The 23,703-nt window shown below is 37.7% G+C and overlaps 3 protein-coding genes across 3 annotated transcripts; all 3 read right to left on the reverse strand.

The window, feature by feature from the left end:
- Positions 1 to 8,983: 8,983 nt before the first annotated feature.
- On the reverse strand, positions 8,984 to 11,058 carry GCK72_007798 (uncharacterized protein; the record flags this gene model as incomplete). Its single annotated transcript, XM_053726454.1, has 5 exons — positions 8,984 to 9,125; positions 9,569 to 9,696; positions 9,746 to 9,895; positions 10,157 to 10,643; positions 10,973 to 11,058. The coding sequence occupies 5 exons, from the start codon at positions 11,056 to 11,058 to the stop codon at positions 8,984 to 8,986; spliced, it is 993 nt and encodes a 330-aa protein (XP_053590648.1).
- Positions 11,059 to 14,122: 3,064 nt separating this feature from the next.
- GCK72_007799 (uncharacterized protein) lies at positions 14,123 to 16,765 on the reverse strand (the record flags this gene model as incomplete). Its single annotated transcript, XM_053726455.1, has 1 exon — positions 14,123 to 16,765. The coding sequence occupies one exon, from the start codon at positions 16,763 to 16,765 to the stop codon at positions 14,123 to 14,125; it is 2,643 nt and encodes an 880-aa protein (XP_053590649.1).
- A 380-nt stretch (positions 16,766 to 17,145) lies between these two features.
- GCK72_007800 (uncharacterized protein) lies at positions 17,146 to 17,684 on the reverse strand (the record flags this gene model as incomplete). Its single annotated transcript, XM_053726456.1, has 3 exons — positions 17,146 to 17,274; positions 17,320 to 17,451; positions 17,499 to 17,684. The coding sequence occupies 3 exons, from the start codon at positions 17,682 to 17,684 to the stop codon at positions 17,146 to 17,148; spliced, it is 447 nt and encodes a 148-aa protein (XP_053590650.1).
- Positions 17,685 to 23,703: the final 6,019 nt, after the last annotated feature.

Consider the following 23,703-nt stretch of genomic DNA (forward strand, 5'->3'; position numbering starts at 1 on the left):
ACCGACTAAGTCCGGAACAAAAAGAGAAACTGGAGAGAGAACTTGAAAAAATGAGAAGAAATGACCTCATTGAAGAGTCAACATCTCCGTACACATCTCCAATACTAATGGTACCAAAACCAAATGGAGATACTCGGATTGTAATTGACTACAGAAAACTGAATTTGATTACAAGACCAAGAACATACATCATGCCTCACACCACGGATGTGACGGAAGATGCATCTAGAGGAAAAATTTTCTCAGTGTTTGATATCTGTCAAGGATTTCATCACATAAGGATGTACGAACCTCACAAAGAAAGAACGGTCTTCTGTTGTCACTTAGGTGTATTTCACTACAAATACATGCCTATGGGATTAAAAGGCAGTCCTGATACATTTTAGAGAGCAATGTCTGAGGTGGCAAGACAATTTTCAGGAACACTAATCCTGTATGTTGATGACCTCACAGTGGTTTCTGACAATGAGGAACAACATATTGCGGATCTTGAAGAATTTTTCAAACTCATGATTAAGATGGGATTGAAACTGAAAGCAGAAAAAAGCCAAATTGGCAGAAACAGAATCAAACTTCTGGGATTCGTTATTGAAAACCGAACAATCCAGCCCAGCGGAGAAAAAACGGAAGCTATCAGAAACTTCCCCATTCCAAAGAATGTCAGTGAAGTAAAATCATTTCTAGGAATGAGTGGATACTTCCGAAGATTCATAAAAGACTATGCAATTCTTGCAAAACCCCTTACAGCATTAACTCAAAAGGAGAATAGCTTCAAATGGGGTCCAGAACAACAAAAAGCGTTGGATATGATCAAAGATAAATTGATCAGTCCGCCGAATCTCCCAACTCCAGATATGAACGGAGATTTCGAGATGCATACAGATGCGTCCAAGATTGGAATTGCGGCCATACTATTCCAAAAACAAGAAAATCAATTAAAAGTAGTGTCATACGCCAGCAGACCAACTACTAAAGTTGAACAGAGATATCCACCAATCGAGCTGGAATCACTAGCTATCACTTGGGGATTAACCCACTATCGACCATACATTTTCGGAAGAAAAGTGAAGGTCGTAACAGATCATCAACCTCTCAAAGCACTTCTTCATAGAAAAGAAAATAATATGAGTGGTAGATTGATGAGACATGAAGCTATCATACAACAGTATGACGTCGAAATCGTCTACAGACCAGGACGAGAAAATCATGTCGCAGATGCTCTGTCGAGACCAGGCTTGGTCGGGAAAAACTTTTCGGGAAAATCGGGAACAAAAAAATTTCCCGAAACTTTTTTTCGGGAAATCGGGAACCCGAAAAATTTCCCGAAAAATATTTTCGGGAAATCGGGTTCCCGGTTTTTTTCCCGACATTTTTTTTCGGGAAAATCGGGAATTTTTCGAGAAATTCGAGAATTTTTGAAAACGAACATTTAATGACTCAAAAATGCATATTTTTCCACATTTTTTATTTTCATCATCAATGCTAGCAATAAAAACTTATTCAATAACAAAAAGATCGTTTGTTGAGGTTGGAACCCCATCAATCTCCCGTTTTTCTGAAGAAACATCTCTCAGCGCTCAATAACTTTCTATTATCAAAACAGTTTTTGGCCACGAGAACATACGTTTTGCTTCTGAATTCGTTGCTGGAGGGCTCAAATACTCATGATATACGGGAAAGAGACAGAAATGAGGAAAATTTTAGCAACAAGCGATAAAAAAATTGTTCCCGATTTTCCCGGAGTTTTTCGGGAAATTTCTCGTCGGGAAAAAATTCCCGACTTTTTTTTCGGGAAATTTCCCGTCGGATAGAATTGTGGCAAGCATCGAGGGAAAACCACCTAAAGATACTTGGACATTTGAAGATTGGAAAAGAATTCAAAATCTCAATCCACATATTCAAGAAATTAAGAAAAGCTTACTCTATGACAAACTATCAGTCAGAGTATGGAATATTTATGCAAAATACATCATGATCGATGGAGTTGTGCACATGAAATCTTCAAATGAAGGAAAACCACTAGTATTACTGGACGAAAAAGTTCCAGAACTAGATGAATTTATTATGGCTGTCCATAATAGCATTGGCCATGCAGCCAGCGAAAAAACAAAAACGGCTATCAGCAAAATTGCCGTTTGGAATAAAATGAAACAAAGAATAACCAATGTCGTTAGCAAGTGCAAAACTTGCCAGATGCGAAAACATGCTCCAGAAAAGAGATTTAATATCCCAATGGGAAAATGGGAAATTCCATCCCGCCCATTTGAGAGAATACACCTGGATGTAATTGGGCCACTAAAAGAAACAAAAGAGGGCAACCAATACTTCATTGCAGCAGTAGATGCATTTTCAAAATTCGCTGTGGTCAAAGCGACACCAAACCAAACAAGCGAAACATCTGTCAAATTTTTGATGGAAAATATTGTTGGAATTCATGGAATCCCATTGCAGATCGTAACTGATCAAGGAAGAAACTTTATTTCCCAAACCTTCAAGGAAATAAGTGAAATTCTTCAGATAAAACAAACATTGACTCCAGCATATCACCATGCATCGAATGGAATGGTGGAGAGATTCAATCGAACATTGGAAGAAATGTTAACTTGCACAGCAAGAAAACCAGAAAACTTTGATGACTGGGACAGAAAACTGCCAGTTGTAGTTCATGCATACAATGAAAATATACATTCCTCGAGCGGATACGCTCCAGAACAGGTAATCTTTGGAAGAAGAACTATTGCCCCAATGGACTTGGTGGTAGAAACTCTTCAACCGAAATACACTGATGAAAAAGACTTGGTTGATTCCATAACTGAAGCAATAAGAGAATGTCACAAGGACGTCTATGAACGCCTACAAGAAAGTCAACGACTTTCGAAAACGTTCTATGACGAACACGTCAAAACAAGACCCCAGGAATTAAACCCTGGAGATAAGGTCCTAATCAGACTATTCACAAGAGGCAAGCTGGAGAATCAATATTCCGAGCCAGTGGAAGTTGTGGCAACAACAGCAACAACTGCGACAATCAAAAATCAAAAAGGACGGATGGAATCGATCCACAAAAATCGTCTGAAGAAGCTTATGGAAGAGGTGGCAACCAGTGGACAACTGCAAGACGGTCAGCCAGAAAAGCCGAAAGATCAACAACGTCGTGACAGCGAACAGCCGGTGGCAAAGGAAGCAACCAGGGGATCGAGTAACCAGCAATTGCGACGAAGCCGCAGACTTCAAGGCAAGCCAGAGGATTAGTAAATTAAATTTTCTTTTGTCAAGTTATTGTTACTCGGGACGAGTCTCGAAAAAAAGGAGGGGGATGTAGAGTAATCATAATCTTATGTAACTTGATGAAATTTAAATTGTACTGATAACCACAATCTGATGTAACTTGATGAAATCTAAATTGTACTGATAACCACATATATATAAGTTATAGCCGACTCCCTTCAGGGGTCGCCGACCATTTTATTCTGTCTCTATTTTATCAACTATCACTTATTTCTTTTCTTACTTTATCTTTCTTTTTTCTTAATAAATTAGTAATCTGAATGCTAATGGTATTCTGTCCTCTAAAAACGCTAATTACCGCTACACAATACTTAAAGAGGGAAATCTGATTGAACTTCTCCTCTTCTTCCCACGGGAAGAAGGGAGACTCAGAACCACTCTTGATTGGATAGAAACTCCGATCACAACAATATGAAGCTGCGGACAAAACTCTTATTGTAAGCTGCCATCAGCTTCTGACACGGTTTTTGTGGAATTCTAATTTTTGAACACCGTCAAAGTTGAAACTCAATCACCCATTATGATAGAATCGTAGCGGTGGGAACAGTGACAAAAGATTGGTGCAGATAGTTACTTGACACTTTTGATCTACGAAATCTTTACTGTAAAAGTTATATACAACTTTCATATACTGGCTGTCTATGTTCTTTCCAAAACAAAAAACCGAAAAAGATTTCCGACCTGGAGGGAACGAACTCACTACCCCGTGGGTGAGAGTCATCTGCGTAGACCGCTACACCAAATACGCGCGGCCGGGGCGCTCTCGAGAGTGCAGTCAAGAAACGCCGAGTCAGTCATACTTGCAAATTTACGGCCCGGCCCGGGCCGATAGAGAATTTTCAAGGCCCGGCCCGGTTTCAAAAAAAGGTACCTATTTTTTACCAAATTTTCTGAATTTTTTTGAAAATTTACATTAAAAACTTCAATTTTTTGATGAATATCTATCTTTTGATTGAATTCTGAAGTATAGTCAAAAATTCGACATTTTTGGGAAAAAATTCAAAAAAATTCAAAAAAATTCAAATTTTCGTTCAAATTTTCAGTTCAAATTTTTCAGCCGGGCCTTCGGGCCGGGCCGGGCCTTGGAAATTCTCGTCACGGCCCGGCCCGGCCCGGCCCGTTGCAAGTATGGAGTCAGTAGTATCAGGTTGATATTTTGTGCTTTCTACCACCCTGTCGGGACACACCTTTTCTGAACGCTTTCTACTGTTGAAACCGACATCGTCTCCAGAAGACGTCAATTTTGATATTTTTGAAAAATTAAAAGTTCGGGCATCATCTAAGGGAAATTTTCTATCTATCTATATAGGTTTCATAAAAATTGGTCCACTACGGAGGGAGTTATGATCGGCGACAAATAAACGGACACACGGATCTGTTGAATATTATTAGTAATAAAGAGTAAAACCTAGCGTCCCCCGCCTTCCGCCGAGCTCCGCTAGAAGGGGCTTCGCCCTTGCGCAGTGCCCAGCAAGCTTTGAATTTTTGTTCTACGACCATTTTGAAGCAAGTTAATTGACTTTTTTAATTTTATGTGATCCAAGCAAGCAAAATTTCATAAGCTTTCAAATGGTAGTAAAATGAAGTCTGTACGACAATTTTGAGCCGAGTTAGAAAAAATTTAAAATTTAGACCAGCCAGAGAATCGAACCAAAAACCCCCCAGCGACGCACCACATCACACAGGTTGTTCGCGAATAGGCGCGTTACGGATGCGAATCTTGTGCGGAGTCTTTACGGATCCGTAACGACGCTTCTCGCGATAGGTCGTTCGCACACGACTCGTATTCCCCATTCGCACACGGACCGTTTATGGATGTCCAATTTTTCTATCGACTGTGCGCGCACGGCTCGGATACGAGATCGCGTGAGGATGGTTTACGACGTCCTACTGAGCGGCTCTGATTGCTTTCGCAAACGGATCGTATATGGATGATTGGACTAACTTTTTCTCTCGCGGCCAGCTCGGTTTTTATTTTTATTTTGAATTTTTTTCCCTATTTTTTCACAAATTTCTTTGATTTTCTTAATTTTTCATGGTTTTTCAGGTTGATAAAATAACTGGAGTCCGATTCTGATAAAATGGACAACAATTTTGTTGAGGTTTGTCAATCGGCGACCTATAAATACAGTATAGGACTTACATTTTTCAGAGAAGTGTCGGATATTCACATCAATGAACAAGGAGCCGGAAGTTCAATATTTTTCGATAAATTATGCAGAAACAATCTACTTTCAAGCAGTTTTTCGGTGAGTGAGCGATTTATTTCCAGATAAAAATGAGAAAAATAAATTTTCAGAGCATCAAGTGTTGGCTTGGCGGAACCGGAAGGAGGGGCAACTACAAAAGGATTTTGGTTTCAAAAATGAACAGAATTATGGATATTGGCACAAAATCGACACAAATCGACAAAAAATTAGGAATGTTTCATTAAATTTTATATTAGTTTTTTGTTGACTTTTCTATCTTTCGTTCTTGAATTTTTAATTGTTTAAATGATTTCTTTTCTGAAATAAACGTGTCATTATAAAAAGCTTTTTTGCTTTGAAAACCAAGAAAAATGGGAAGGGGAGGGCAGGGAGAGCAACCATAAATGAACGGATCGCGCACGGACCCGATACGACGTTCGCAAACGGGTCGGTTATGGATCCATAACGAGTCTTTTTTTCGGTACCGATATAGACCATGCGCGATCGTCCGAAGCATCCGTAACGGATCGTTTGCGAACGACCTGTGCACTGCCACTGAGCCACACACTCGCTGGTGTGTAGTCACCCAGATGGCGTTTAAGTGGTGGGAAGAGGCACGCTTGCTTCGACTCGACCAGTCGTCTCCTTTCAAAAACGTTCTTCAAAGTTTGGGACCCTATAACTCGGGTCAAAATTAATATTTTTAATCTGTTTTTTTCTCCCCCTAAATAATTTTCCTGGCTAATACATATCATAAAACCATATTAGCCGGACACAAGACACTCCAGAGCTAAACGATATAAGCGAAAAACACGTTTTCTCCACAGCTCAGCTCCCACTGGATCGTTTTGGCTGAAACTTGATTTTCCATTAGATAATTCCGATTTGACCAACATATCAAAAAATCAAAACAACTTTAGTACAAAAGTTTTTCAGGACAGCAAAAATAGCCAGGTGGGAGACTACGACAGTAATGCGTTTTTCCGTTTTTCTGCAGACCACCGGCCGTACCGGACGGGGGGTGATTCAAATTATGAATTTGACGTAAAAAAGTGATTTCACGCCCAACATTACGTCTAGTCACCAATTTATATTTAAAAAATATCGGGTAGAACTCGAGATAATCGAGGTGAAGCAAAAAAAACTAAAAATCAAAAAACCGAAAAATTTCTCAAAATAAAAAGTTGCCTCCATTCTATCGATTATAACTCGTTTAGAAGTATGGAATCTCAAAAAGGGGGTTCTTAATAAAAGGTTGCCCCGAAAAATTCCTATCTTTTAAAAAAATAAAATAAATTTTTTCGAGAATCGGAAAAGTTATTAATGGTTGAATTTGGGGACAAAAAAATCGACATTTTTTGTTGTTTTTTTTGCCGAATTTTAAGCAGAACTCTGCTCTTTTTGAATCCAGAAATATGGATTTTGGCAAAAAGCAAGAAAAAGTTATTAGCTAAGAAGCTAAAAAAGAATTATTGAAAAATATAAAGTTTGAACAAAGTTACACTGGCAAAACTGAAAAACAAAATTATCTACACGCGCATAAGCCCCGCCCACTTTTTTTGGCCCAGCCATACCTACTACCCATTGGGAAAGAAGGTGGTGGACTAGCGTCCCCCGCCTGCCGGCGGGCTCCGCTAGGTGGGGCTACGCCCCACGCGCAGTGCTTAGCAAGCTTTGAATTTTTGTTCTACGACCATTTTGAAGCAAGTTATGAGCGTTTTTCTATTTTATGTGACCCAAGCAAGCAGAATTTCTTTAGCTTTCGAAAGGTAGTAAAACCAAGTCTGTACGACAATTTTGAGCCGAGTTATAAGGTTTTGAAGTATAGAGGCTGGGGTACCGCGAGGCGCGAAGCTTCTGAAGTTTATCAGTGGGTTATCACCCTGTGGGGACACATCTGAAACCCACCACGGCAAAATTATAAATCTACCACCCTGTGGGGACACATATGACGTCATGGCAATATTCTGATTTTATTTAACTGATGGTCACAGGACCACAGGTGCTTTCATGGTTTCCAGGCTCTTCATGAGTTTCAGGGCCTGCGGCTCCGGGCCTCCGGCCCTGTTCTCCCAGGTTTTTAAGAGTTTCAGGGCCTGCGGTCCTGGTCCAGAGTATAACCGGGCCTTCGGCTCTGTTTCCCCATGTTAATAATGATTCCCGGGTCTTCAAAAGCAAATGAGAAAAAAGCGCCAAACGCGCCCCAGCCCGAAAACCCAGTGCAAAAGTTGTTTTCTCCTCAGCTCAGCTCCCACCGGGCCGATTTTGCTGAAACTTAGATATTCCATTAGATAATTCCGAGTTGACCAACATATCAAAAAAGCAAAACATTTTTAGTGGAAAAATTTTTCAGTGCGGGCCAAAAACCCCTAAAAAACAGCCTCCTGAACATTTTTTTCACTAAAAGTATTACAAATTTTATATCAGTTTGTTCAGATTTTTTTTCTACGTCATATATTTTCGTCAAAACCATCAATTTCCCAAAACTACGCGCGCTACAGGCGCCGGAAGAAATGAGCGGAAGCGGTCGGCAAGTCGTCTTTTTTGGGTGTTTTTCGTGTTTGACGGGGTGTCCTGAGAAAACGGCGGCTCTGATCAAAAATCTTTTTATTTTACTGCTTTCCCCGGGTAATTTTACATATGCTTGTCAAGTTTCAAGTGAAATTCTATAATACAACTCGAGATGTAAGAAGAAAAGTGAAAAAATCAAGAATTTTCAAGCCAAAAAAATGAATTTTACTTATCACCTTATCACTCAGCGCTCCGTAAAGATACGATCACGAAATTTTCCAGAAAGGAGAGTCCACAAATTTGGTATCTACCAAAAAAATAATCTTGGAAAAAGGTTAAAAATGAAGAAAGTTATTAACGATGAAACAAAGGGACATCTTTTCTGAGTTTTTGGAGTTTTTTCACTTTCCGGTTTCTAAAAAAATTTTGAAAAGAGATATTCGAATAATTTTTTATTCTCCACTTAGCCACGGTCTTCCTCTAAAAAGCTATATACTTTTGGCAGTCATAGGTGTCAAAATAATCCCACACCAAGCGGGGAAAGTGAAAAAAAAACTATTAAAAAACACAATTTTTTGAAACCGAAAAAAATGACTTTCACTCTACGGTTTATAGCTCCGCCACCAATAATGGTATGATGACAAAATTTTCCAAAAATGATGGGACAGCGAATTGCTAATCATCAAAAAAAAAATCTTGAAAAATGGTTAAAAATGAAGCAAGTTATTAACGATCAAACTTTGGGACAAAGCGAATCGACACGAAAACGGCATAGCCACGCCCCTTTTTTCGCCCCGCCCCCTCAATCTTCAACCCCCCATACCAACGGGGTATTATTGAAGAGTTGGGGGAGGATATTATTAGTAAAGATAAAGATAAAGATAAAAATAAAGATTGTATAAAAAATAGTAAAAACAATAATATAAATAAGGGAGTACAGTTTTTAAAACTTGAAAAATATTGACAAATATTTACACGAATTATAACGGGCGTCATTAATTGCCTTCGACAATTTCGATTTCAAAAGTCGGATAAAGTGCTCCTTTTCTTTGTTGTCTCAGTTTTGTGATTTGCCCAGTGTATATTATGAGATCTCGTTTGTTGGCCATCGGAATTTTGATTACATTTTTGTACTGCCTGTAAAATGGGTATTGTGTAATACTTTTTAAAAGATTCAGTTATAATGGTTTTGAAGTCGGAACGCTTAAAATATGAGAAACATTCCTCATGCTGTTCTTATAGAGTTTCAACGTTTTAAAGATACTCCAGGCAGTGTAGAAAGCTTTTCACCATTAAAGGCTGTTTTTAGCAATTTTCCAATTAAAATTGCAGTTTTTCTTTATAAGTGGTGTGGAGCGCGATTTCCCAAAGTGGGCGGAGCAATCAAAAAGTTGTTATTTACAAAAATAAGCGTTTAGATTTGATCTACTGAAAAGTGTAACTTTGAAAAGATTCGGACAGAAATAAAAGTTGCGACGGGACTCAAAGTAACACTTTTTCTAGCGGAGCTTGAAGCAATTTCAACCAATCTTATAGTGAGCCGATCTTATTCTATTAAAAACTTTGAAAAATATACCCACCGATGATCTGTATCGGGAACTGCTCCAAATTTCTCTTGAATACTACTGACTGCGTCACGTGCTGTTTTTGTGTCTTTTTGAATCCAACTGAATCTTGTTCCCGTTTTTCTGTTTGATCCAATCCAATCCTGGAATTCCATATTTAAATTTTTTCTCTGAAAAACCGAATTTTTGTACCTCAATAAGTCGTACGGCATCCTCCATTGGGAAGTCAAGATATTCCAAAATAAGGATTTTGTTCTCAAAACTCATCATCCTGTATAGCAAAGAGTTGGCCAGAGGGCGGAACGGAGGGCAACAAAGTGATAGAACTGGGCAATTCTTTACCTGGAAAACATATGCATTTGAATGCAACTATAAAGGTTATGGTAGCCTAGAATAAAGTTACAGTAGCCACGCATCTGATAAGGGTACCTATATGTGTTCCACTGATGAGGTGATTAAAAGGTTACTGTATGCTCTCGACTGATAAATGCGATCATAAGTTTACGGTAGGGGCTCAGTAACGTTTCGGAAAGCTACCATACAGGTTACGGTAGGTTTTCAACTGCTAAACGTGATTATCAGGGATACGGTAAAATGACCTACCTCAGGGTTATCGAGGGTTTCAACAGATCCATCGGTCAGCATAATTTGCATTTTTGTTACAAACTCCAGGCTCAAGAATGAACGGAATGTCTCGTACGTATGGGAGAACATGGATAATATCTCAACAGACTGAGTGATGATGTGTTTGTCTCGGAACGTCACTGCATTTTCAAGAAGTCGTGGTGTACCAAGCAAAAATACATTATCTCTGACAACGGTCTGTTTTCTCACGTAAAACTTGACCATCTTCTCGTAAAGAATTTTGGGGGACAAGTCGATTTCGATGGTACATCTTCTTTTGTTTTTCCAATATACGATCATCTTAGTTTTGTTTTGCAGAACGACTTGTCTTTCTTCATACTCTTCAAAAATCCACTCTGTGTCATTGATTCCAAAAGATGACTCATTGATTGTCAATGTTTCAATGTGAAATGGGATGATGTTGTTGATACGTCTAATTGATTGAACTTGACTTGACATTGTCTCTCTGAAAATTATTTTTAAGTAAATCAAATGTAAACCTTCATTTTTTGTAACTTATAACTTTTAGATAGCTCCACTCACTTTTGAGAATATTATTGATTTAAAAGGAGGAGACGTTCTCACCTCTCCTCCTATAGCCTATCTTTAAAATCGCTTATCTCAAACGTGGGCGGAGCTATCAAAAAGTTAGCAACTACAAAAATGGACAGCTAGATTAAATCTACAAAATAAAAATAATATTGATCAATTATCTACATAAAATGACACCGTGACAAGCTCTTAATGTTTGTCAATTTTCAAATTTCTATTTTCACGGTGAAAAAAATAACTCACCGTGTTTTTACATTAAGATATCTTATGACACATTTTGTAGCCTCATATGACAATGGTATCGAGTTTTTAGTTTCAGTTATACTCATGGTTTACCTGAAAAATCAATAATGGTGGGTCAGAAAGAAATCAAGAAAGAGGGGAGAAAAGACATACACACACACACAATGAAGGTGTGCAACGGTACTGCGCGTAAATAAGGGTTCCCATCCATGACCCAGTGCGGTAGGGCAGGGTTACTGGTATTATTGATTTTGACAGTCCTCGGGGAATTTTTGGCAAGGGAGGCGCATCCTGTGGGCATCAATAAGGCGAATCGCCTATTGTCTCACTATCAGCGAGAGGTGCAGTAATGTAGGACGAATAACCAACGTTTTACAAGGGAATTCCCCTAAATGTTTTTTTTCAAACGACTCAATCATTTTGCCCCTGATACTTTTGATTACGTAGATTCCAAATCTGAAATAAAATTCTGCTAACAAGGGAAATATACGACGGGGCGAGTTGAACTTTTTCTATAAATTTGGCCATACAGTGCGTCCAATAATGTTAAGACACCAGAGTTGTTGGGAAGTATACTCGGAAGTTAGACGGAAGTGAGTTTTATTTCGACAATATGAAACGAACTTCTAAAATATGAAATTAATATCTTGTATTGATGGTTTTACTACCCATCGAGCATAAAAAATTCCAAAATTTTTTTAATCCCCTACCAGTAGACCTGAAAAAAGTCTTCACTTCCGACTTCCGACTTCCGGGTTTCGAATTCGGCTGCTTTTTACCGGTAATTTACCGGTAAATTATTTAAAGGTAAATTACCGGTAAATGGAATGAAATTAATACTTTTGGATTTATTTCTATAAATTGATATAGAGAATGTATTTTCATGGTGCATGATAATAATGTGAGGAAGTTTATAATAATATTTATTTTAAATATTAATAAAAACCAATTAAAATTTTCCTTAACAGTCATAAAATTAAAACGGTAATATTTATCTGATATATCTCCATCGTCACCTTCGTGTTCACATTTAACTTCCATACCAGAGTTGCGCGGAAGTGATTTTTTCTAAAACGGAAGTCGGAAGTAAAATTTTGAAAACGGAAGTCGGAAGTAAAATTTTGAAAACGGAAGTCGGAAGTAAAATTTTGAAAACGGAAGTCAGAAGTAAAATTTTCAAAACGGAAGTCGGAAGTCGGAAGTGAAAAACAGCCCGGAAGTCGGAAGTCGGAATTCCGCGCAACTCTGTTCCATATCATTCGTGTCGCTTACGTGTTCCAACAAGTGTTCGTGTCGGTTTTACCAAATTTTACCGGTAATTTACCAAATTACCGGCAAATTTGGTAAATACCGGTAAATTACCGGTAAATTTTCGGTGAATTACCGGAAAGCGCATTTACCGTAAAATGATTATCGGTAAGCACACACTGGTGCTGACCAGGAAAGTTTCGACACTGCACTCGAGTTCATCTACTTTGTGATGCTGGAACAAGGAAATGATATGATCACCAAACTTCTGGTCGCGTCTCGTGAGCTTGGGCGTCTTCTTGCGGTCGTCCAACAAGATGGAGTGAATATACGAGAATAAGAGAGGTAGATCCCATAATATTGTACCGACTAGCATATTTTTTTCTCCTTTTATACGGTCCGAGAGTATCCAACTCATTCATTTTGAACGAAATTTTGCTTGAGGTCAAAAAACAGATCAAAATATATAATAAAACAATTTTGAATTAAAAAAAATTCACATAATCTTATTTTTCCCTCTCATTTGATGGGCTAATTCCTCCACTGGATCCAAAAATGAGGTGTTGTTTATTGTTGAATTCACTTTTAAATGTCGTTCCCACACGTTAATTGGCAAGAAAAAGTCCAGAAAACTGGATTGGAGCCAGATATATTGGCTCAAAAAACGAAAAAAAAATAATTTTAAAAAGTTTGCATAGAAAGGAACCAGCAGGAAATTCGCGGCGCTTTTCGCTGGATTTAGTTGACTTGTGAAGTTCCTAAGCAGGAACTGGAGGAATCCTTTTTCTGAACTCAAATAAGCTTTTGAGACGATGATTAATGATAATTTTCTTATGAATCTCTTTTTTCTTTTATTTTTCTTGAGGATGTTACCGCTGAAACTCCTCTAAACAGTTTTCCCCGAACTTTGAGAATAGATCGAAAAACGGTGAAACGTTTTCACAAAATCAAACACTTCCTCATGAATATAACCATTCACTCCTTTTAACTTTATCCAACACTGTAGTAACGCTAAAACTCCAATTTCTCAAAAAAGTATTTCTGGACGTTTCCTCGAAACGATAACTCTTCTTTTCATCTTTCCGTGATTTTTTTGTTAATTGCGCCGCTTTGCCGGTCAGCATAAAGTACGGAACAGAACATTTCCGACCTTCTTCCTGTAGATATTCTTGATCGCGGCACTTCTACAAAAATTTTTTACTCACTGTCAAGCCGATGTCGAGCCTTCAGTTCGAGAATAAATCTTTGAATTTTTTAAAAGTTTTGACTCAAAAACGTTTTTGGACCCACCAAAAAGAATATTTTGAATCCCCTCTAAAACTCAAAAGATTTTCTAGAAACTTCTGGAAGATTCCCGAATATTTTAATTCCCGCCAAAATGGAAAACTTTGCATTCCCTCCGAGATACAAAAGTTTTTCTGGCAGCTTCTGGAAGATCTTTACTAATAATATTCAACAGATTCCGTTTGGCCACGGCCTCCTGCGGCGAAAATTTTTCGCGAAAAAGTACGGTGCACGGTGATTTTTTCGCTACATTTCCCGTTGACAATTTTTCGCCCCATGGTGCGCGGAAAAATGGGCGGGGCTAAGGTTGCAGCCCCGCGGCACAGAGAAATGAGGTTAATAAATTGCAGTGGAAGTGGAGAGGAATTTATTGATTTTCGTTGAAAAATTGTTGTATTTATTTAAAAAATGTATAAATTTCATATAAATAAAGTGTTTATAATAAATCAATCATGTTTGTGTTGTGTTTGAACAGAAATTACGTGAAAACGTTTTATTACTTGAAAATTAAATGAATATCGACGAGGAAAAGGACGAAAAGGAAACGAAAAAAGGAATCAAGGAGATATTCATTTTTATATATAAAACTAGCGGGAAACGTGATCAAATAGACTAGAATCATGACTTAAAAAGTGTGTCATGGCGGAGGTTCTCAAGACTATGTGAAAGTAAGATACACTTGTATCTGGTTATGATGTCAGGTACCTGCTCAAATTGTCTTTCTAGTCTAGCAAGTAAGCGGTGGAAGTGTTCGATAGACTGCTCAGAAGTTTTACCCCACACGCCGAACTTTTCTATGAATGGAATAACGTGAGAGGCAAGAATATGTAATTTAGGAGTGACCGTCATGTCAGGATACGCAGTTCTTAATTCAATAAGAAAGCTTTGCAATGTGATCGATAAGTCCAATTGCTGAGCAGATGTTAAATTTTGAGTAGACGAATATGACATAATAGAACCGAGATGTTTCATCATTTTTCTCAAAGATTCAATCTCTTTTTTGTATTCGGAAAACTGAAGATTAGGGGTGTTTTCGAAAACTTTGAGGATCTTGTCGATATTTTCCGGGCGATACATTTTGTAGGTATCGTTTCCATTGAAACAACCACCATGGTAGGACTTTCTAATTAGCTTCAGATCTTTGTAAAGAACGTCTTCAAATGCAGTAGCACACGGTCCGGAAGGAGGTAGATTGGAAGATACAGATTCCAAACTGGACTTCAACTTTTCGACATAGGCCAACTGCTTTTGATGTAGAATAGAAAGTTCTGAATAGTGAGATTCCACGATTTTTCGTATATGAGAGACTTTTGTAAATCCATTGCACTTATAGCATACAACTGAATGAGAATTAGCTGATATCATGGCTTTTTGAGAATCTTTAATTATACCGCAGCATTCGGCATGAAGCTCTAATCCACAGCTGCTACATTTACACATATACGGAACATTGTTGTAGCCGTTAGAAACCAATTCCTTGAAAATGCAGAAATTTGCATCACACTTGTCAGTGCTGGTACGGAAAACCTTAGAAGTGTAAATAGAATTCCATGTATTTCGAATAGTTTCAACATTTCTTATATCCCTGGCATAGGAGTCAAGCCATTCTTGTTCTAAATTCACTTTGTCGTTCAAACTGTTTATAGCAGAAGTTCGTTTCATTGATTTCATAAGAACGTCCACTTCTTCTGGCGTGAAACTGTCGGCAATACTTGCCATTTTTACAAGATTTCTGTATATGAACTTATCAGATATCCCCATTATAATATGAAGTAATGGTGGGATGATATATTGAGGTTTTATAAATGGAAAAATAGGTTTCCAACCTTGTTTCACATTGAAACTACCATTTTGAGAATCTAACTCATAATTCCTCATGTTACAAACATCATTAATATCCCATTCTCCCATTTTCAATAATCCATTACAGCTACTCTTCGAATAATAACAGATCACACAAGGATAGGTAGAGGAAGGGCCAGTGTGTCCAAAACAAGCACACAAAAACATCACGTCTCCCGTTAAGAAAAATACTATCTCTTTTTCTATGACTGTTCCGTTATTGTCAGTATATGAGATTGTTTTCAGGCGACTCAACTGCTCTCCAACATCTTCAAGTTTCTCCCTCAACTCTGCATATTTATCGTCTCCATAATACATTTTCAAAATTAATAAATTGTCTGGTGAATTGGTGTTTTTCCCTTCTCCTATTGCAATCACTACTTTAGTAGATTTTCCACCCTTATCACCCATAATAGTGAGGTTGATAGGTGTATTTGTATTGTCTAGAACACCGGCATTAAACAGATTCTGACAACGCTTGTTTAGTGACATCTGAACATTTTTGATAGTTATTTCGGCGGTGTTATTCTCTTTTCTTTCTATTTCATATTCATTCACAACTCCCATATCATCACCAGCTTTCCTCACTTTTGCCAGAGGCGCAAGTGTGTCAAAACTTGTATATGTTTTCATTGCACGTTTCAGCCGTCCATAACTTCTATCACTCATGTTTAAGTACGTTTTAAGGTGTAGACTTTCTTCCGCTGTGATTGATTGCGACCATGGGAAGTTGTTGGATCTGCTGAAACGTGCAAACGACACATAGAAACTATTCAAATTTGTTTCCCCAGCTATCAATTGGCTAATTTTCACCAGTGCCTTCAATCTCGCGTTGCGAGATTCACAATTCTTCAAATTAGAAAATTCTTTCAATTTGAGTTTATCGAACGCTCTCACAGCAATCTCTACAGCTCCTTCTAATCGAGAAGAAGAAGGTGTTTCTCGAGGAATCAATCGACGGAGTTTTCTATTCTCTTTTTTCAGTTTCTCCATTTGTCTGGACAATTTGGCGTAATCGCTAAATGAAATCATCTTTTCATCATTTGACTGTGATTTCGCTGAATCATCAATGAGAAATAGATTTTCTTCGCGATTGGGTGAAACATTTACAGATTCCGCCGAATCATCGCTACTTGGAGCATCCATCAAACAAGAGGAGCTAACCAACAACACGTTTTCAGTGCTTATCAAGGGGGAGCTAGCCATTTCTGGAGCTTCAACCCCATTAGAGGAGCTGGCTAACACCACGTTTTCAGAGTTTATCAGGGGGGAGCTAGCCATTTCTGGAGCATCAACCCTCAAATCTGTCGCCATTAATTCATCGTGAACTACTGAACTCGATAATACAACATTTCCAGAAAAACCGTCTTTATTACAATCAAATGTATTACTTCTCTTGGTTCGTTTGAAATTAGTCATTCTTTTTGATGCAAACGATTTTTGCGCCGATTTCTTTCTATTTGCCATCTGCAAGAAGTACTTCATTTTCCATCCTTAATCTTCGTTTGCTGCGACAAATCTATTCTCGAAAAAAACGATTACTTTTATTCCTCTTACTCAAAGTGTATGAAAACCTGTTTATTCAATGTTTTACTCGTTTTATAATATAAATTATCACAATTGAATACACGTAATACACCAATTCTACAATATCACCCATTTATGAACAAGAATGCATCTATTAATGAACAAGAACACATCTATTAATGAACAAGAATACATTATTAAATAAACTAAACTAATCGGAGCAATCTGAGGAACATTACAATACAATCATTTGGATATAAACAAATAATTTATTAGCCCTTCTCATCTTCTACTCCCAGCATCTTCATCTGATTGTGAATTTCTCCATCTTTCGGTTCAGCCTTCAGTTTTTCCACTTCCTCCTTCACTTGTCGCAATTCTTCCATCATAGTCATCATAATCTGAAATTTTAATGCTATTTAATTTGAATTATTTATTATATTAACCTCATTTTGCTGTTGAATAATTTGGAAAGCATCGGAATTGTTCACTTCACTGGATTCCGCCTCCTTCTTTTTCTCGGTATCCCTTTCCTCTTTTCTCGACTCTTCGCGATGGGCGTTTCGGTTAGTGTATTTCTGAACATGACATTAAACATATTCATATTAATAACTTCCTCACTCACCATCACATTTGTTCTTCCTTTTCCTCCGATTCCCCTTCTATTTCCACTCTTTTGTAATCCAGAATTCTTTGAATTTATTTGATTCCTATTTCCCTTCCAATCCGATCGAGCGTTTCTCGAATTCCATCTCCCACCTCTCTTTGATTCGATAACAATTTCCGTTGTTTTGATTTTTTTTTTATACATTCACCTGCAAATCAATAAATCAGTAAAAATCATTTCATATTTTGTAAAAAGATAATTTAATTTCACGTAATAGCTGAGCTTCTTCGTGTACTTCCTCAAATCTAGGCCATGGTCATTTTAAAAACTAGGCCATCAGGAATTTTTAATTTCAGCAGAATCCAGTTTTCTACATGAAGGAGGCATCAAAACGACTAGAACTTTTTCCTACAGAAACTAGATCGAAAAACGGAGGGCGTATGGAAGCGTTTTTTTTAATTTATGGATTCAGTTTCTTTTAAAACCTCGTCAAAGTTTGTGGAAGAGAAATTAACACTGACGATAGTCACTTCAGCAGAATCCATTTTTCTACATGAAGGAGTCATCAAAACGACTAGAATTTTTTTATACAAAAACTCGATCGAATTACGGAGGGCGTATGAGGCCGTTTTTTTTCAATTTCGATTTCTATTTTTTTATATAGCTGATAAAAAATGATGGCAGAGAAATTAACACTGCGTTGTCTGGTGGAGCGCATTTGCCTCACGGGGTCGTGACCTAGCGAGAAGCAGAAATATGGAAGAGAAACCCAAATTTAATGTAGCGAAAAAATCACCGTGCGGTGGGAAGTGCTGTGCGTCTCGCACTCTCTCGCTCGTGCAGATAGAGCGCGTTTGTGCTGCCGTAACACCGTTTTTGGAAGGACACTTTGAAGACGTTATAATCAAGGAAAAAGTGAGATTAAAAGAATGAAAGTTTATCAACAAGGTGAATGAAGAACTGAAAAAAAATTTTAATCTAAAAAAATGTGCAAAATTTTCACCAAAGAGCCGTAAGACGTAGATCAATTAGATTCGCGATTTTGAGTGCTTCAGAGGTATTCCGAAGTAGAATATTCAAAGTCTTGTTTGGATTCTATAAACCGATGTCTAAAACCGTTTGATAACACAAAAAAACATGTTAAAGCTATATAAATCACGGATTTTATAAACGTTTTGTCACATTTTACGGTTTTTGGCTCCTAAAAAACGAAATAGTAAGAATATCAAAAATCGGCTTTCTCACGTTTGTAGAGAATTTGATTGTGATCATTTTCCAATTTAAAATGTCAAAAATGGTCCATAAATAACTTTTTTGGAGTTAAAACAAATTTTAGTACAAAATTCGAAAATTTGGTCATTTTTTGAGGGTTTTTGGTAAATTTTTACTAATAATATTCAACAGATCCGTGTGTCCGTTTATTTGTCGCCGATCATAACTCCCTCCGTAGTGGACCAATTTTTATGAAACCTAGATAGATAGATAGGAAATTTCCCTTAGATGATGCCCGAACTTTTCTTTTTTCAAAAATATCAAATGTGACGTCTTCTGGAGACGATGTCGATTTCAACAGTAGAAAGCGTTCAGAAAAGGTGTGTCCCGACAGGGTGGTAGAAAGCTCAAAATATCAACCTGATACTACTGACTCGGTTGTTTCTTGACTGCATTCTTGAAAGCGCCTCGGCCGCGCGTATTTGGTGTAGCGGTCTACGCAGATGACTTTCACCCACGGGGTAGTGAGTTCGTTCCCGCCAGGTCCGAAAGTCTTTTGGTTTTTTGTTTTGATAAGAGCATAGACAGTCAGTATATGAAAGTTGTAATTATGGTCGAGATTTTAGAACAAAAGGGTGAAGCTTTCTTTCTATTGACTCTGTACACCCCGCTACAATTCTGTCAGAAATGATGATTGAGGTCCAACTTTGACGGTGTTTAAAAATTCACAATCCTACAAACATCGAGTCAGAAACTGATAGTAGTTAAGACGCACTCTCGGAGTCGATCGAGCATCGGTCAACAGGCCATAGGCACACGAAAAAAGTTGACCATCTCCGATTTGCCTATAATTTTGATCAATGATAGTACTAAGTGTCCTCAGCAAATTGGGGGTACTTTTTGGCCGGGTCCGTCACCTGGGTACCTAGGAAAATCAAAAAATCGATATTTTTCTCCACCACCTTCTTTCCCAATGGGGCGTAGGTATGGCTGGGCCAAAAAAAGTGGGCGGGGCTAGGAGGATGTCGATAAAAATGTCAACTTTTTTGTCGCCCCTCGGTTCTCAGGGATGACTGGACCGATTTACTTGGACTTTTTTTTGATCGCTTGCAAATCTCTTCTATATTGGTCCCCTAAAATGGTTTATTGGTTGAGCCACTTGGAGCTGAGCTTTGAGCAGCAGAATGGAGCCAACTCAAAAATTTAGCCAAAAATAAATAAATTTTTTCAACTTTCCTTTTCTCTGGTGGGATTGTTTTTTCAGTTATGACTTCCAAAAGTATATAGGTTTGTAGAGGATGAACGTGGCTAAAAAGTAAAAAAAGAATTATATTGATAGCTTTTTCAAAAAAAAATTTACAAGCGGCAAAGTGGAAAAATTTCGGAAATTTTGAAAATTCTTGATTTTTTCACTTTACTTTTTATATCTCGAGTTCTAAATGAGATTTTTGCTTGAAACTTGGTAAATAAACGTAAAATTGAACGGAAAATGCATTAAAATAAAAAGATTCATGATCGGAGTGATTGCTTTCCCAGGACACCTCGTCAAACAGAAAAATTCACAAAAAATACTCAAAAAAAACGACTTGCCGACCGCTCCTCATTTTTCTTCCGGCGGCTGTAGCGCGCATAGTTTTGAGAAATTTTTGGTTCTGACAAAAATATATGACGTAGAAAAAAAATCTGAACAAACTGATATAAAATTTGTAATACTTTTAGTGAAAATAATTTTCAGGAGGCGTTTTTTTCCTGTTTTTTAGGGGTTTTTGGCCCGCACTGAAAAAATTTTCCACTAAAATTGTTTTGCTTTTTTGATATGTTGGTCAACTCGGAATTACCTAATGGAATATCTAAGTTTCAGCAAAATCGGCCCGGTGGGAGCTGAGCTGTGGAGAAAACAGATTTTACACTGTTTTCCGGCTGGGGCGCGTTTGGCGCTTTTTTCTCATTTGCTTTTGAAAACCCGGGAATCATTATTAACATGGGGAAACAGAGCCGAAGGCCCGGTTATACTCTGGACCAGGGCCGCAGGCCCTGAAACTCTTGAAAACCTGGGAGAACAGCGCCGGAGGCCCGGGGCCGCAGTCCCTGAAACTGTTGAAGACCCTGGAAACTATGAAAGCACCTGTGGTCCTTTGACCATCAGTTAAATAAAATCGGATTATCACCATGACATCAAATGTGTCCCCACAGGGTGGTAGCTCACTAATAAACACTGATAAAGTTCTGAAGCTTCGCGCCTTGCGGCACCCCAGCCTCTAAGCCTCTAAACTTCAAAACCTTCTAACTCGGCTCAAAATTGTCGTAGAACGTTTATCTTACTACCATTCGAAAGCTTTTCACTTACTGCTTACTTGGGTCACTTAAAATAGAAAAACGCTCATAACTTGCTTTAAAATGGTCGTAGAACAAAAATTCAAAGCTTGCTGAGCACTGCGCAAGGGGCGAAGCCCCTTCTAGCGGAGCCCGCCGGCAGGCGGGGGACGCTAGTCGAAAATTTTTCCTAAAGTAGTTAGGTATGAAATCTCAACGGGAAATTATTGTAGACACTATTTTAAGCATTTTTTGTGTTCAGAAGAAAATTCCAGCCCAACACCTTCATTGTGAAAATTTTGAAAGTTCATGAAATTTTCGGGTTTTTTTCATGAAATCGTTTTTATCTCGGCGGTGACACGAGAAGACAGCGTTTTTTATTTAAAATTCGAAATCTACATAAAATTTGGTATTGGATCCATGTTGTCCCTACTGGTATCTCTATCCCCAAAGAACACTTTTTTGGGGAAGAATGTGAAAAAGTGCGATTTCAATTTTCGAGGCTTTCCGGTAAATCATTTTTGATGTTTCAAATTGATGGTTTCTTATAATTTTTAATTCAATCATGTCATTTTTTTTCATTCCCGGCACAATTTTCGATCATACCAGAAAAAAATTTCAGAAAAAATTGAATTTTTTGATTTTTTGAAATTTTTTCCTGAACTGAATCATTCGAACTGAAATATTAAGGATAGCATTATAAAATTGGGAGAATATGACTGGAACATGATATAGCTTTACAAAACAATCAATTTCCACCATCGGATCATCTGTTACTTACTCTTTAATGATGAAATTCAGCGAAAGGTTCCACTTGGGAGGTTGGTGCTAAGGTCCTTCATACTTGCAACGTTATTTGGCAGAGGACTGTGATGAAAGTGACAGGAAAAGAAAGAAAACTACAAAAATTTCTTAATTTACCAAAATTTTAGAAGTAAAAATTGAAAAAAATAAGACTCATACGTGTTCAATGGACTGGTCTTTTTTTGGAAATCAGAAAAATAATTCCTCCCAAGTGGAACCTTTCGCTGAATTTCATCATTAAAGAGTAAGTAACAGATGATCCGATGGTGGAAATTGATTGTTTTGTAAAGCTATATCATGTTCCAGTCATATTCTCCCAATTTTATAATGCTATCCTTAATATTTCAGTTCGAATGATTCAGTTCAGGAAAAAATTTCAAAAAATCAAAAAATTCAATTTTTTCTGAAATTTTTTTCTGGTATGATCGAAAATTGTGTCGGGAATGAAAAAAAAAATGACATGATTGAATTAAAAATTATAAGAAACCATCAATTTGAAACATCAAAAATGATTTACCGGAAAGCCTCGAAAATTGAAATCGCACTTTTTCACATTCTTCCCCAAAAAAGTGTTCTTTGGGGATAGAGATACCAGTAGGGACAACATGGATCCATTACCAAATTTTATGTAGATTTCGAATTTTGAATAAAAAACCCCGTCTTCTCGTGTCACTGCCGAGATAAAAACGATTTCGTGAATTTCATGAACTTTCAAAATTTTCACAATGAAGGTGTTGAGCTGGAATTTTCTTCTGAACACAAAAAATGCTCAAAATAGTGTTTACAATAACTTCCCGTTAAGATTTCATACCTAACTACTTTAGGAAAAATTTTCGAAAAATATCGATTTTTTGATTTTCCTAGGTACCCAGGTGACGGACCCGGCCAAAAAGTACCCCAATTTGCTGAGAACACTTGATACTATCTTTGATCAAAATTATAGTCAAATCGGAGATGGTCAACTTTTTTCGTGTGCCTACGGGTGATCGAACGAGTCAGAGAGTGCGTCTTAAATTGTTCTCTCTGGAACGGGTTGCTCAGCTAATAAAAAGTACCAACAATCGAAGAAAAGTTATAGGACCAGAAGAAAAAGAGAATTCTGATACCCCGATGGTTTGCACCATGTGAGAAGCGCCGCAGGCGCTGTAACACTTAGAAGGGTGGTGTTGAGAAGGAGGTTCAGTCGCCGTTAGGCGACTTGGACCGACTGGTTTCTCAGAAACGAAAGCCTAAATCAAAAATCCGTTTCCTTACGTTTGTAGAAAATGTCTTTGCGGTTCATTTGAGCTATTAATCACCATTTTATAATAAGAACTGACTGAACGTTCGCATTTTTTCGGAGACAGGTCTAGACCACGTTGACTACTGTAGATTTAGACTCGAGAGCGCGCATCAAAAGAGGAATTTTGAAACACGGTTTCTTTTCTATCTCAAATAATTTTTGACACTCTAGGAAGAATAAACAAGAGTAATCTCCTTCTTAGCTTTGGTTTTCAGACAGATACGCTCGTGTTCAAATACTTATTCTAGCGAAATACTATGATCTCATCTTTCGATCATCTTCTGAAAGGAAGAATCAAATCTAGAATACTTTACGCACCAAAAATGAAAGCTGAAGTCATTTTCAACGTTTTCGAGTACCTGAAAAACAATTCATGCTACCTTGACTGAATTTACTGTGTAATAGACAATCATTGATCCGTCGAAATTATTGTCCAACTTTGAGATGGTTCATGACGTCAGAACTAATGATCTTGTGTTTGGTATTTAAGACATGTTCTCTGTTACTCTCAATCATCCAACTGTTGACAACTGCACAGAAAAAACTCAAACGAGTCTGAATGAGTCGGCATCAGGCATAGTGAGTACCCAACCTCTTCTAAGACATTCGGCT

Source organism: Caenorhabditis remanei, chromosome II (assembly GCF_010183535.1).
Source record: "Caenorhabditis remanei strain PX506 chromosome II, whole genome shotgun sequence".
NCBI lineage: Eukaryota > Metazoa > Nematoda > Chromadorea > Rhabditida > Rhabditidae > Caenorhabditis > Caenorhabditis remanei.